This window comes from Bombus fervidus, chromosome 8 (genome assembly GCF_041682495.2).
Source record: "Bombus fervidus isolate BK054 chromosome 8, iyBomFerv1, whole genome shotgun sequence".
In the NCBI taxonomy this organism is placed as follows: domain Eukaryota; kingdom Metazoa; phylum Arthropoda; class Insecta; order Hymenoptera; family Apidae; genus Bombus; species Bombus fervidus.
This window is the reverse complement of record NC_091524.1, coordinates 6,313,803-6,330,039: the sequence shown is the minus strand read 5'-3', so window position 1 is coordinate 6,330,039 and position 16,237 is coordinate 6,313,803. Positions and strand designations below refer to the sequence as shown.

General features: G+C 34.4%; 1 protein-coding gene across 1 annotated transcript; it reads left to right on the top strand.

The window, feature by feature from the left end:
* The first annotated feature begins 994 nt into the window (after window positions 1-994).
* On the top strand, window positions 995-4,434 carry LOC139990139 (uncharacterized). Its single transcript, XM_072009087.1, has 3 exons — window positions 995-1,130; window positions 2,855-2,945; window positions 3,683-4,434. Exons 1-3 carry the CDS (start codon window positions 1,119-1,121, stop codon window positions 4,099-4,101), a joined length of 522 nt encoding a protein of 173 aa, XP_071865188.1. The 5' UTR covers window positions 995-1,118; the 3' UTR covers window positions 4,102-4,434.
* The last annotated feature ends 11,803 nt before the right edge of the window (window positions 4,435-16,237 follow it).

Here is a 16,237-nt window from a genome sequence, read left to right as displayed (position 1 = left end):
CAACAACTTTCTCGTGACTCTAGATTTTTATGAACGAACGACTGATAGATATTACTTTGGATATAACACGATTACGAACACTATTGCTCAGCATAATGATGCGCAAAATAATAATTAATAGTAAAATTGTTGAAAGCACTACACAAAAAGCTTTATTAATATCACACTTTTCTTAAGAAGATCGTACAATAATCTTATACAGTACATATGTATTTAAAAAAAAATGTTTATAATTGATACAACACTAATAAGAAAAAGCAGAATTCTTGAGAAATAAATACTTTGTATATTGAACCAATATGATTGGAAAAAGTGAGCGTCTAATTTCTTCTTTGAAAATATATAATTATCACGCGAAAAACTTTTCGTAACGCGTTTTAATAATAGTTGGCAGGTATATATTAAGAAAGAGAGATACTAGTTCCTCATCATAAATCACATAGTAAAGTAAACTACATCGTATAATACTAATTAATACTGATTTTAATTACTACTAACAATTCAGTCATTCAAAAGTTACATTGGTCAATTATATAATTTAAAAAGTAGAGAAAAACGAAGACACATTAGACAAACGAAGACATTAACATTTTGTGTCAAATAAACATTGCAGAAGAAAACAAACGAATTATACACAATCTTCGATTCTTTTACTTTTAATAAAATTTCCAATGACCTTTGACACAGTATCTGTGACATAGTAACAAATAATTATCCCTCTACCATTACACTTCAATAACTTTAATGAAACACCTAGTGATCCTTGACCAAGTGGAAAATAATCGATTTAAATGGACAATAATCCATCATTAAACGAGGCATAATTTCAAATCGAATCGTCACAGTTCCAGGTTTTCTGGTACACCTAGTCGAATTACTTCCTGGGTAACGGCGACAGAAATACTGCATACCGTTCATATGAACCGCGTTTGTTACGTGACGAACGGGCGGGGGACTTGTATGATGGAGAAAAAAATTTCAGTCGAAACCAACCAACCGTGAAAGTTAGTGGTTGGCCGGACCATTTACCCTGGAAACGGTCGCCCATATAGAAGTGCGTCGCGTTGCGGCCGCCAGTTTCGTTCAGCTCCTATCCCGAATTCGCCTACACCTTCGACATGAAGTTCCTTGTGAGTACAAATCGATCTTTTGCATCTTTTCCTTTCTAATTTAAAATATTCTTCTTTATGTTTAGTAAGATTTTATCCTTTCTTAGTAAATACACTTTCTTACACATATTTTTTTTTTTTTTATATTGATAAAGATAAATTGGAAGCTTTTAATGAATTTTAATTGTTTTGTTATGCTTTGTCTAAAAAATTAAACAAATGTTTGCTTTGCTTGGTGAATTTTTTCCTTACATTGATTTATTTCTTTTTAAATAATGAATTAGTAAAAATAAATAAATTATGCTTTGTTGTTATTATCACGTATATGCTATCTGTAAACATTTAAACAATATTTTTCTTTGTTTACTTTAATTTTATACTTTAATTTTTTCTTACTTTAATTAGTAAAGATAAATTAGGATTGTTTGATAAACGTTAATTATGTTTTGCTGCTGTTTTTATAAATATGCTTTGTGTGGATATTTTAGTCTTACTTCAGTTTAGATAAAGGATGAATAATGTGAAAATTATTTCATGCAGTGCATGTTTCTCCTATTTTTCAATTTCATGTAAAGATACATTTTCTTTCAATGAAGTGGAAGATTAAGAAGATTGATTTATCTATTCCTGTGACAGCTTAGAAATTTATTACTCATTATATACACAGTGGAAGTTAATTCGTAATTAATTTTAGTAAATTCGTATAGAGTAGATCTTAATTCTAAATCTCAGATAATCAATTATAAGTTTGTTGTTTTCTCACATTCTCGTCAGTCAACGAGCAATTGATAAATATCGTTTTTATTCATGACAATTTAATCTATTATGTGAATGAGATTGAACCTAGATTTTCAAGTTGAATAAATTAAAAACAACTAACTAATGATAATATTGACAGAGAATTGATAAATATCGTTTATCTAAAGTTATTGCATACATATAAATTCACCTATTGAAATATATAACAGTTAAAAAAAATTTCTTATTTTCTAGCTAATTATTTAATCAATTAAATTATCACAAAAAGGAAAGACTAAAACATCATTGGTATATAAATTCATACCCGATTATATAGCAGTTCTCGTTGAAAGTTACTTGACCTACATTATCTTCCACAAAAATCTATTATCACAAGCGAGAAATCGCACCACTACATCGTTCGAAAGGTGTGTATCAGGCATTTACTGCTTTCAGCCTTTTCCTTCGTGAAAAGTTACTTTACTCGTATTGTTTAAATTATGTAAATGTCTACAAATGTACGATGTGTGCAATGGTGTGTATCGCGAGAGACTGGTAAATTGCATTAGCCAGCTTTCTCGATCGTAAACTCAATTTTTTCTTTTATCTTTATCCGCAATTTTCACATATACACGCATTTTTATGGCATTTAGGAGAAATGATTTATCCTCGTATAATTTTCTATTTTACTGTCAACACGTTCATGTCTCCGTTACAAGATGCAAAGTGAGTCATGTTAGAGAGTAAACTTTTGTTGTTCCATAGATACGTTCAATTTTTATGTTTTGCAGTAAAGCTGTTAAATTATTCATTTTACGCTAATTATAGGTAGTTTCGAAAGTAATGATAATAAACAGTATAAAGCGATGAACAAATCTCCGTTTGATTATAAGAGATATTTAATTGATTTCGATATATTTTTTTCTAAAATTGCGAATGAGACCATTTAGTTAAGATAGTTCTATGGTTCGTTCAAGATGGATATTAACAATTGTTAAAAATTCTAGATTTTAATATTGGCCGTGGTGGTGCCCATCTATGCTACTGGTGATGTGTTTGGTGACCTTTTGGGACAAGAATTTCAATATGCTACCATTGGTAAATTATATACTTTGTTCTTTCAACAATAAATTTAATTTTTATTTTTTTGATAAATTTTTATTTTTTTGTACCTTCTTAATAAGATTCTAACAATAGTTGTGTATAAATATTCATAGTATTTTAGTAAAAATTCATTGCTTTTAAAACATGTCAATTACAACAAACCTGTACTTTAATAGTCTGATCTTTCAGCTCTCGTTCCCTCAATACCTATATTGATCTATATCGTTGTAGGAATTTTACTTTCACTCTCAATTCACCTTTACCCAAATCCTCCATTGACTGTACAGTCTTATGTCATACCTTAACCTCAAGTATTTAGCTATTCCTTGCATTTCTAATATTCGAGTATCAGTTACTTGCTAGAAATGTTCATATCAAGTTTCTATTCCAACATTATATTATGTCAATTTGATGTTTTATTATTCGAGCATTATATTATATTATATTAAATCATAAACGTTTGTGCAAACTCATTATTCCTATAGACACAATGAAGGAAACGAAGCAAAGATTCGTTTCATCTACTAAATATTATAGCGAGTACTATATTTTGAACATTTTATAAGATTTTGCAGATGGTATGTATTGTCTTCATTTCTAGCTTTTAACTTACGAGATAAATTCTTCGTTTAACAATGACTGCAGCCATCTCTTTTGTATTTCGTCCTCTTCTCGTACAATTTCTCCAATCAATAATCGTAATTCTAACTTTACAAATTGAAAATTTTCAGACCACGTTCGTGATAGAAGGCAAGCTGGTCACTTACGTACAGTGAACCAAGCACCAGCTCAGATCCAGCAACTTTTACACGCACAGCAATTTCGTCCACCCGTAGTGCCAGTTCCGGCGCAACCAATTCCAAAACTGGGACCAGCTCAGCCTAGCCAACCTCAGCAACTATCGCAGGCTCAGGTTTCGCAATACCGGCCGCAAGTGCAATTTGCTTCTGGCGTCCAGCAACCGGACTATAGATCAATTCCATTGGGCGGCGGGCAGAAGCCAATTCTTCCGCAGCAACCGCAGTATCGCCCTCTTCCTCAGCAAAACTTTAACGCCGCGCCACAGTACTCGTCCAAATTACCACCACATATTCAACAATTGTTGCAATTCCAAAATAATCTGAGTAACTCAATCCCTCGAAGAGCGTAATCAAACTTGGAAGGTGGTTGCAAGATTGCTGTATAGAACTTTTGTTTGGTCATCGAAAGTGATATTTTTGGTTTTCATTTGAAAGTTTTACTTTTACATGATAACTGATTTTTGTATATTTTTTCTTGTTAAAAGGTTTGAAAGTAAAAATTTGAATGTTCTGTAGAAAATAAAATTTTAATTAGATTAATTATTTTTTGATAGGATTCATGAAATTATTGCTAAATTGAGAATAGGATTTCTTAAGATTTTTGAATGTTGGTTTTGAATGCTAAATATTACAGATGTTAAGATGTTTTAGGTTGTTATATTGGTATTTGTAAGATAAAGTAGTACAGAATTGAATAGTAATTCAATGGAAAATAAAGAAGGAATACCGTAAGATAGAAATACGATTAAAGTTAAACACATATGGTGTTATTTTACATATCTCCTTTCAATTTTATCCTTATTACCAATAAGTATCGTAATGTTTCTTTTTCTGATATAGATCAGAACTTGATTTAAATTTTTGTCTAATTAAAAATACAGTTAAATACTTAGATACACTGATAATACCAAAAAAATACAAACTATTTCTTTATAATTTCATTTTTATATCTCATAAACGGACAGATGAAAAGACGTGTTTTTCTTTCGTATAATACCAAGTGTAAATTAAATTGACGTTCGTAAACTAATACACATTGTTTATATTTCAATAGAAAAAAGCCGACATTTATCATTTTAATAAACGTATTTAATGATACCATATATTCCATGGTTAACCGAACAACAATTTACCATCGCGAAAGAACTGGACTTAACCAAGCGAACCGAGGGGGTTCAAGATGGTATGGCATTACGTCAAATTACGTCGTTAAACGCACCGCTTCGCATTAAGCGCACTCAATTCGTCACTCGAGAAATCAAGGTATCATCGCACCGATGGATCCGCACAAGGGGCGGGTTTTCAGCTTTCCGGGACGTGACAGGGTAGACGACAACCCCCTTGTCGTCGCCCTTCGTTCGCGCGACAACCCACACGTTGCAGTCTCCGTTAGAGAACAGCCCTAAACTGTGACCGTACCGCAGTCACACCACCCTGCCCCGATTTTTACCTTCGTGCATGCCTTGAATACATCCCCCGGATGGACTCACCGACAAACAGGGAAGAGGATTAGCGAGTCCATTAAAGTCGCGGACTCTATTATCCAAAGGGCACGGCCACGGTGACATCAACCGCCTGGCAGTGGCGTAGGAACGGAGTTTACTTCTTGTATTGATATTTCTTCTCCTATTTTTCTTGTATTATTTCTTTTCTTTTCTTCTTTTCGGGATTTTAGGTTCTTTGTACCTTTTAGTACGTTTTGTATCGTTATATATAGAGTTGTTGAAAGTGGTTTTGTTATAGTTTAGTAGTTTAGATATATTTATATAATTATATAACTTATATTATCCAGTTGTATAATTTTTTATAGTGTTATATAATTTTATCTATTGTCAACGTTTATATGACTATGTACTAGTATAGGTTTTATTTTTGTGGTTTATTCTTGAAAGATGGATTAGATTTTGTTTATATATTAAGTTTGATATATATTAGTTATATTTTTCCATTTTTAATTGTAGTTTCTTAACGGTAATAATGTAATGCTTAAAATGATGATAATGCAACGAAGCAATAAAGTCTTTGAATGTTCGTTAGTTATTTTTGAAAAATATATTGCTGGAAGGAGAATAAATATAATAAATTGATTTCGACATTCGACATGCATATACAAGCCATATAATATGAAGTGTAAAATCTTCTAATTACTCGAACAAATTTTATGAAATATAAGCTTGCACATATATAAATAATATTAATTCTAGTAAAATAATGTTTTAAATATTTAAACTTCATAAGGCTAAAACCAATAGCTATATGAGCGAACTAAAATACATTTATGTGAATGACAGTAACGCTAACAAGATAGGAATTAAAAGTTCGATTAAGTCGCGCACGTACCACACAGTTCAAGCGATGCGTTTCTCGTCTTATATTGAAGCGATTCTATTCTTTTTTTTTTTTTTTTTTTAAGAAAGAAACCAACGTCGGATCGACGCCATTGGCAAAATGGTGGGGCGAGGGGTCACGGAGGCAAATTACAAAGGGAGGATTACCGGCAGCTGGGCTACCAAGCAACCATCTCTCTTCTGGTTCTCGTTCGCGAGCCATCCACGTCGTTCGAGAGCTCTTTGTCCTTCGACGCATTGGTAACATAATTATCGGAGTTATAGCAAGCCAAAACCCAAGCCGCATCTGAAGGGGTCGCATGTGACGCCCGGTTACGGGCTGACACCGCATGCGCTAGCCACATATCCAAGCAAGACATTCTGATTGGTAATTTGCAACACGTTCTAAATGTCCTAGTTCTAAGTTTTCAATCAGGACGAAGTACATTGATTCCGTAAGAAAGTATATTACCATAGAAAACTTTTATGTTCGTATTGTATGTGTTATACAAAAAATTCCAAAATTTCATTAACACTGTAATGAGACACGATTGTCGTGGTAACAAGATATTTATTGTAGCCATATTTTTAATAAAAAATTAGTATACAGCGTGAGTGGTCATCATCAGCACATAAGTGTTAAATATGGCTGCCTGAATATCGAAGTTTAGTAATACAATCGAAAATTGACTATTCAGATACTTTTTCTAATCTGTATGAAATATATATTAAATATTTTGTAATTTCTATATATATTTTCTGATTTATTTGATAAACTTTATCGATGTAATCATGATAGTCAAATCTCATAATACAAAATCCAGAAAATTAAAACCAAATGATCTCGAAAGCATACGTAAAGATAAAATTCTCATGGTAAAGTAACAAGTAACTAGACTAGAAAACGAAACGAACATTGCATGAAGTCATTAGATCGAAAGCGTACTAACTACAAGATTTATTGATTCACGAACAGAAGCAGCTTTCCCCAAAGCAACATATATTTCTACACGAAACCAATCCGTTCCTTTCATAAGTTCAGCGCCACAATTTTAAATTTTCACAGTGAAACTCGTACAAATCGTGAACGCAAGTAGCACGACTCGATTTGCAAAACGAAAATTTCAATTGAAGCAATTAATTCCCAGGCCTTCCACTACCAGCTGGCTCGTTATGCGAGTGTCTTGCATGGAAAGCGAGCAGATCGCATGCACACACTTTGTGTGTGTGCGCGCCTAATTATTGCCAAGTCGATATAACGTAGGTACCTAATACTTGAAATGGACTTTGCATACCGGTGTTTCGCAATAATGCGATTTGCCGCAATCACAGTCACGTTTTTGCAACGTTTATACGCGAGGACACACGCAGACAACGGAACAAGGGTCGACCATTTATTGTTTGACCAGTGAATGTCGATGTGATGAAATGTGAAAGGAAGTATAGACGCGAATTCGCGAATTATCTAGTTGATAGCGATTCTGAGTTGGAATAAAACGGTATAAGAGCCAAAAATATATGAAATATGAGTTCTTTAATGGAAAAATGTAAAAGTTATGATTGGTAGATTAAATTGAACGGCTTACAATAAATATAATTCTTACTCAAATATGTTTTTTTTGAGGAAAGCAAAAGAGCACTTTAGCATTTTTGTAGTAATTTTTGTTGAATACGTGTCAATTTATTTTTAGTAAAATATTCATCGTATTGTGCAATTACTGTGAGTGTATCCGCAATTATATCGCAGAATTGTATCTAATTAGTTATAAAGTCATAAAGTCATGGAACCGTGACAAAGGTTACTTTTATAGAACCGGTTAATTTCATCGGCAATGAGTCAGGTTATGGATAATTTTTTAGAAGATCGATTCCATCACGTTATTCGTTTCTGACTACTAGACCGATTAAAATCTCGCAAAATTTGACAAGAATTGTTTTTGTTATAAGACCGTCAATTTATTTTATTGATCAGATATTTTAATATTTTCTTTATATTTCTTATTTATAGTTATATTATTGTTTTTTAAATCTAAAAAAATGTCGTATAATTAGTTATATAACTAAAGAAACATCAAGTTATAAGTAAATATATGTCAATATCTCGCCTTTTTTGATATACTTATATGCCTATCTTAAAAAACAGATATACTATATAGAACAAAATATAAAATATTTTAATTATAATATTTTAAACATAATTATTTATAATAATTACTAATCTTTTGATATTAGTCTATGATAAGATACTTTCGAACGATTGACGTACGAATTATAGGGCGTAAATCCAGCCAGATTTACCGTACTAATGTTGTTGTTCCATTTTTCCATTCGAAAGCGGAGTTAATAACTTTCATAACAAGATATGGAAGGAGCGTGTGAAACGGGTTGCGGTTTGCCGAAGTGTTCCAATAATTGCGCTTAATCCATAGGGTTGCGGCACGCGGCCAGCAATCGCAGGCAAATCTGTCGCAACCCTCTTCTCGTTTCAGCTTTTCTCGCTTGAAGCTTTCCTTGTTTCAAGTTCAAGGTTCTGCTGTTCCAAATCCTTTCTATATACACCACGAACGAAACTTGTTTGTAAAGTATCGAAATATTTCAATAAATAAACAATAAACTACATATTCAATTATTTGTAATATTTACTATAAATAAACACATAATTATGACCAAAAGAAAGTTTAAAATTGGAACTAGTATATAAATATTAATAATTTTCGTTCGTCATTGTACCTTTTTAAACTTATCTAATATTAAGAAAACTTGCAGAAAGTAATATGCGTGTTAATTTATTTTTAAGCAATAAAAATTTTCTTCAATTTCAGAATTTGTATGTTCTGCATTTGGAAATGTCCCTTGGAAATTATTTCCTTAATAATCGTTTCAATTTTTCCTCAGTCGCCTTCTAAGAAAGCAATAGCAATTTTTTGATCGCGTTATACGACCCTGTTACGATGTGGAGCTCTATCGTACGTCATCGAACAAAGCTAAAAGGAAAACGTTCATACAAGGTACAAGAAAAAGCACACACGATGCAAGAGAATCTTCGGCTAAACGATACCGATTTCGTCGAGCCCCTGACCCTTTTTCAGTACCGCGAAACCATTGTGAAAAGAAGCTAGACCGGAAAAATCCAGCATGGCTGACGAGTGACGGTGGCCAATCATTGCGTGTTTTACAGCAGCTGCATGTCCCTCGGGGATCCAGATATTTCGACAGTCGTCCCTTTTTCGCTTACGAGACGCCCTAACTTTCTGATTTTTGCCTTACGAAGTCAGCCATTGTGAAGAGACCCGTTTCCTTTGAATATCAGCCAGAGTGCGTGGATCCTTCTTCATGCGGTCTTAAGCCTGGAACCAGCGTGCCGGTCTCGGAATTGTCTACAGTCTACGTTACACGCGAGCTTTTTGTCGTCTTAATCGTGTCTTTGGAACGCGACCATGCTGTTTTCGTATGTTACCTGTGTGCTAACAGTGATCATGTACGAAAGGAATTGCATTATACAATGGAAGGGAACGCAAATCGAAAGAAACTGGATCGCGATGTTTGCAGAGATATCAAGCTGGGGAATACGTAGTTCTCGTAGATACGATAAAAAGATATGTTTGCACAAGGGTTTTGGGAACGACGCGGAGTCTTTCGGAATGGATGACTTCTTTATGGTTCACTTCTGAGGGATGACTTATGTATTTTAATATGTTTATGTTAATTATTAGGAACTCGAGACTTAAGGATTAGGATATGTATGGAAGAGATATCTGATTGACGACACGGTAGATTCTTGTTTGTATGAACAAGATGATGTTCAACTTTGAATATACGAATTCATATTTATTCTGAGCCTCTATTATCCGAACTACGGTCGTGCACAATTTTAGTTAGATATAAAAAAAATGTGTATTTTTTATAATGAATATATGCAATTATTTGATTGTACTTAGAACAGATTCCATGTCTTAAAAAAGGAACAAATATGTATGTACTATGAGAATGATAATATATAATATGCACAATATTTAATATATTCTGTAATACATACATTAAATATTATAAATATAATATATTAATTTATATTTTAGGATAATTTATAGTTGTTCATCAATCGTTGTACATGTTACAGATAGATCGTAGAAGGTTTTGTATCTTATAAAAATTATAATAAGTTCTTGATTATAATATGTATAGTCCTCCTATTTAGGCTTCGTAAATTATTTGGAATATTTTTGACGAGTCCCTCTTTCTTAACTGATCACGAGTAAGGTCTGACCATAACCATAAACGCCTCAATTTAAAGATAATCAAACTAGCACAATTTCTCACCATTACAAATGCAAATTTATAAATCACATTTCTTATACCTGCAGAATGTTCAATAGAAAAGAAGGTTCAATAAAGAAGAAAAGAAAGTTCAACAGTCTTTGTTTCTCAGTGTCTTTGGTTCACTTGTTAAATGATCCAACTCAAGTTCGGCCAATTTCAACAATTAAAGTCACTAATATCGGAAAACAGATTAGAAGGTAGACGATGATCTTAGAAGAAAGGACACGGACTAAGAACCGCCTAACAGTTCAACAATGTGATCCTCTGTGCGTCTTGTTTCTATCTAATCCGAGAACGTGCTAACACTGCAAAATCCATAATGATCGACACCTGTGACCGAGTTTCTTGGTAGAAGAATACCGAAATAATACCGAAAGGGTGGTTCTTAACTGCTTTGAACGGTAGCCACGTCAGGTAGAACTAGGCTCGACCCCCTGTTGGCATCCTTTAATGCACTTTCATGTAGTTAGCGCGTCCGTATAACTACGCGTGCGCGCTCCTAGCGAAATCTTTAACGTGAAACCTGTTAACCGATTAGACGGGTTCGTTAAGAAGAAGCTTCGCTTTTCACGTTGACTGAGTTAATTATTACGAACATAGCGACTCATCCCTTAACAAGTGTATCTTGAATATACCGAGGTATTTGCAAATGAATCTCTGAAGCTAATCGATTGTTATAATTGTTGTGCCAGTTGTAATAAATCGGGAGATATACACCATGAGTTAGATCGTGAATGATTGCAACTGGTCACCAACTAAATCGTATTATATTTACATAAGGGATATTATCAATTACATTTAGGTTTGGGGTTGGAAATCTTAAGCTTATGAAAGTTGTTTCCGTTTCTGTGGTTCGCAATTGAAAATATGAAGTAAATATAGTGTCTATTTTTATTTAATTTCGACTTTTATTAATCTTCACTACATAAATATATGATAGTGATATAATAGAAAAAATTATATAGATAAAAGAAATACAAGAATGAAGGTTGTTAATAATAAATTAACCCCGTGATGCTCACATCCATGACGTATAGAGCACCTAAAGTAAAATACATTCCCATAGCGGACGTAACCGATACATTCGCCGTTTAATTGGTTTCTTGTTTTAAACATTAATTGTCACGGATAGGAGTTACGATATTCTGCACCATAAATTATCCTTTTTTAAGGACTATTCTTTATCTATTAAATGTCTATATCAACGACAGCCATTTTCTACTTCTAATGTCTAAACTGAAGAAAAACATGATCGTTAAGAGATTAATAAATGTGTGAGATTAATAAATGAATTTTACATTTCACGTGTCAAAACCTATAAAAAATTATCCTGTCAAAAATCTCATAGAAAATTTACTAATCTTTCCAGGTGGGGGCAAATTTTCCGGAGAAACGTTGTCTCTCAAAGGATTAACGCGAACGTGGAGAGGAAGTGGCACGTGACGGCGGCCAGAGACGATCGCGAAAATAAAGGAATCAAATCACTCGACAACGGATACCCTATTTTTCGATCCGTGACATTTCACTCAGCAACCGGTAAGGGTAGTCGACGAGGCACGATCAGCGCCCGACATAATTTATTCGGACAATAAGCGTGCGTCCTAGTGCCCTCCCCCTTACGATGCTCGAGGCATCAGTGTCATGGCGGTGATGAGCCCTTCAATGACAACGACCAACATAATCTGTTCCCATCAGCCAAGTAGACATAATGGGCGCGTCGACGGGGGCTAACAATGGGGCGGCATTTTACAGGAGAGCGCCGCTGGAACTCGAAAACCCCCCACGTGAATCGCTACGACTAAAGGAAAAAGTAGAACGGCCTAGAAGTGAAGAGTGGGGGGGGGGGGCAGCAAATAAGAGCAGTTTTTTAGACCGACGAAAATTATTGTTTACGTTACGATTTTTTGTTTCTGCGGTCTGAGTTATTAGTATATTAAATTTAATAAATATAAGCATTTATTTACAAATGTTTGCAATATGTCTTTCTGTTTTCTGCAATCTATTACGGATAATCAGAATCACATTTAGAATAGTGTTCATATCGATAATGTGGAAATATTTTAATTATTTTGTTAATTGCTGGAAGGTATGCTATATTATATTTATTATCATTGTATTATATTTTATATTATTTATATATTTTATTTCTGGAATAAATAGTAAGGCCAGTAGTAAGGAATAAAAAGTTAGTGAGAGCTGCTTCGAATTATTCATTGAGTTTAAACTTCTTCTTATTAATTTTTAATTACTTATATTCTTCGAACACTGTCGTAGCCAATTGTGTTTAGAAAGTCTTCGCAAATAATAATATTCGTAGCGTATTAGAAATATTAAAAATTGTCCATTTTTAATTATAAATACAATAATATATTCGCTATAATCAAGTGTGAAAACATGAAACTAAGAACGATTTCTGAAAAATGTAATTATGGCATTAAAGAAAAGTCACTAAGTAAATATCGTAATAAGCATGCACTTCACATTTTTCTTTGATAATTCACTAATTCTATAACAATGTAAAAATTGTGACCATATTTACAACTATAGATAAATCTAATAAACCTAAGAAATACACAAGCTCGCCTTATATCTTTCACTTATATCACAAACAACTTAAATATACTGAAAGATGCTATTCCCGGTTTAACGTAGGCCGATGGTATCCCTCCGATGAATTAGCCAAATATTTTGGAGGAGTTAAGAAAAATGCGTTAGCCAGAAAGATCGTCGACGTCGCGAAGGGTGGAGGGCCCAGCTGGCATCTCTTAAGTACTCACATAAACGGGGAGGGAGCGTTATCGTTCACCATGCTTCGCTCGAAACCGATGAAAATGTACGTGCAGGCCATCCACGGCTTTGCTTTATTAAATTCCTGACACGAGACGCCCCAGAGCACGTGCAAATATTCATTCACGACGAAAAACCAGGGGTGCTTCGTCACGCGAAGCGCGCGCCTTAACGCTAAATTCAAGACGTTCCGGCGCGTGTGATTTAGCGGCGACGTTCAGCAGTATTCTCTTGCTTTCCCGTATTTCGATACATCTATAAGTTCTTTTACTAAATAACTGAACGAAGTCGGAGTACTTTTGCTAATAATTTTAGTCATTTCGAAGAAAATTTGAACAATTTTTGAAAGAAAACAAAAGATTGATTCATTTCTGTAAATTCTACATCGACATTTATACAATTTTCGATGTCGTCCTATAAAATTTTGTAGGAATTTTATACGGGATGTTGCAATTCCGCTGCGATTCTGAATTTTTATATTTCAGTTCCGTTCTTGTTTCACAGAGCAAAAGGGCTTGAAATATTTTACGAAAGATCTTTGCACAAATAGAAATAAAAGATCATGTGTGTCAGTAACGATTCTCTCGTATTTCCTTCAAGCCTAAGACATTTCTTAACGACACAGAAAATACTGCTGAATCGAAAATGACTCAAGCAGCAGAATTAAGCGAAGTATAAAAAGAAATACTTCTGACCAACGAAGCGATTACTTATTCGCTTATCAAACAAGTACACATACGTAAGTATCTTGCAAGTACATAGAACCAACTACGACACCTCAAAAGCACGAAACAGCTGAATAGAGCCAGTCCTCTCCCAGTGACGTAACGAGTCTCCCAGCAAAGTTACCAAAATCTAAATCGGTGAAGTGCAGCAATCTCGGTGCAGCGGTGCTCCAGTTGCTCGCTAATTGACTACAATGCCGGCCGCGTATGGAGCGCATTTTCTGTTTTGTTACCTCAAAACAAAGCGTACAATGCGGCTAACCTGTGAGAGGCCACTCGACCACCGTCGTGGCTCCCACCTCTTACCGATTCCGGATGGCGAAAGCTTCGACAGGACGCGGAGGACGACTAGTCGCTCGAGGATCAGGCGACGAAATCGAGATTGTAACATATAGTCGAGTGCCCTTTGTTAACCCACCGACGGAGAGCGCAATTACATCCTCGCCCCCATTGTGCCTCGACAGCTTTTTGTTACTGTTTCGTCCGGTTACCTTGTTCCGAGCGATAGTAACGGGGAGGAATGGCCAACGAGAAAGATAGAGAACGAGAAAAAAGGTGCGGTAAAATTGCAAACAAAGCTTGTACGAGGTATTGTAGACTTTGGAATTTTCATTGAGATTTGACTCAGATTCTCTTCTTGTATTGTATTTATAATTTTAGTGATTCGGGAATGTAGCTTGTCAAATTCTAAATAAAGACCTAACAATAATATAAAATGAAATGAAAAGAGATAAAGGTGGTATTTCCTATTTTAAGTATGCTAATAAAAATATGTAGAATTTTATGTTGTTACAGAATTAATATTTTCATCTGTTGATATTCTAACTAAAATATACAAGCAGCAAGTAGAAAGACTAATATAAAATTTAAAAAATAAATTTATTATCATTTTGTCGAATTCTAAATTTTTTAATTTAGTATTTCCATATAATAAGATAAAATGAAACGAAAGTATTAAGTGTAAATACTAAGTGTTTGACAAATTAGAAGCAAACGGCGACAAGAACCTCTATCCAGATCGAAAAATTGCCGCGTAACAAAAAAAGGAACGCAATGAAGGCAAAAAGACAAGAAACAGTCGATCGAAATAATACATTGAATTAGAAAAGGAGGAGTATAAATCCTACTAACATTGTTCCCGCTATTGTTTTTCGAAATGACCCGCGTGTTACTCACCCCGTTGGACGTCTTGCGGCAAGGTGCTGACGTGCTCCACCGGTGGGAACCACTTGTCGACTTCGTGGTCGAATGTACCGAGCATACACACGCGCAATTACGCAATTGTATCGATACGATTGATACAATAACCGCTGGGGAGGTCTCTTTTATTTTAAGCGAAGGAATTCTGGTGTGTTGCCGACGACGACGTCCCGATCGTTCTGTTCTGGTCTTCGTCATTGTTACCGTTGTTTTCGTTGTTATTGCCGCTGCTACTGGCTCCGTTGTGATTTCCATTCGTTCTTTTGACGATCTCACCATCGAGATCGGGGATTATTATTCGCTCGGTTGGAAACGTTACAGTATTACATGCTGAAAAGCGCTGCCTCCTCGAATAGAGAAGCACCACTCTTCTGAAGAGTGGCGCACAGGGGTGGCCCTACCGCGGATGCTGAATGTAGAAAATTGTAACATACGGTGTTTCGAGAGTTTCATTAGATCGAGATGTTAATTGCGAGCGGCACGATGCGATTGCGTTCTTCTTGTTTCGATTTTCATTTCTTCTTCCTGATTTATCCTCAATATGAACTGCAAAATATTTTTATTTATTTTTATTCAATTGCTCAATATTGAACATTTAACGGAATTTTCGACAAATTGCAAATAAATTATTCTAATCCATCCTATTTGCAGAACCAAATTCTATTGAAACAACTTCGATCCCTTTTCTAAATTTCAAAAAAGCAACCGCTTCGGACTTTAGTCTTTCGGTGAATCATATCAGTTGTTTTGTTTCCGCATCTTGTTCAAGGAAACTCGATTCGTGGCTAACACACCATTTACTTTTTCTCGTTCCAGAAAATTCTACGAACTGTTAAAGTCCTGTGGCTACAGTTTCCTTGTAGGTAACGGCTACCGATACTTTTGGGCGGACTGTTTACCTGAGTAATTTGTCAGAGCATAATGTTTGGATTCGAAATCCTTGAGCCTTTGGGACCCCGGTGGTTATCTTTTAATCCGCATCTTATGGCCATGTAAAAGATTGTCTACTTCGCCAGCTACTTACCGAACGGTAAAAAATAATAATAGTAACAATAGTTTTTATAATAAAATATTTTTAAAGAAATACTATATCAAAGTGTATAGAATTCATTTATTCTATTATTTATATT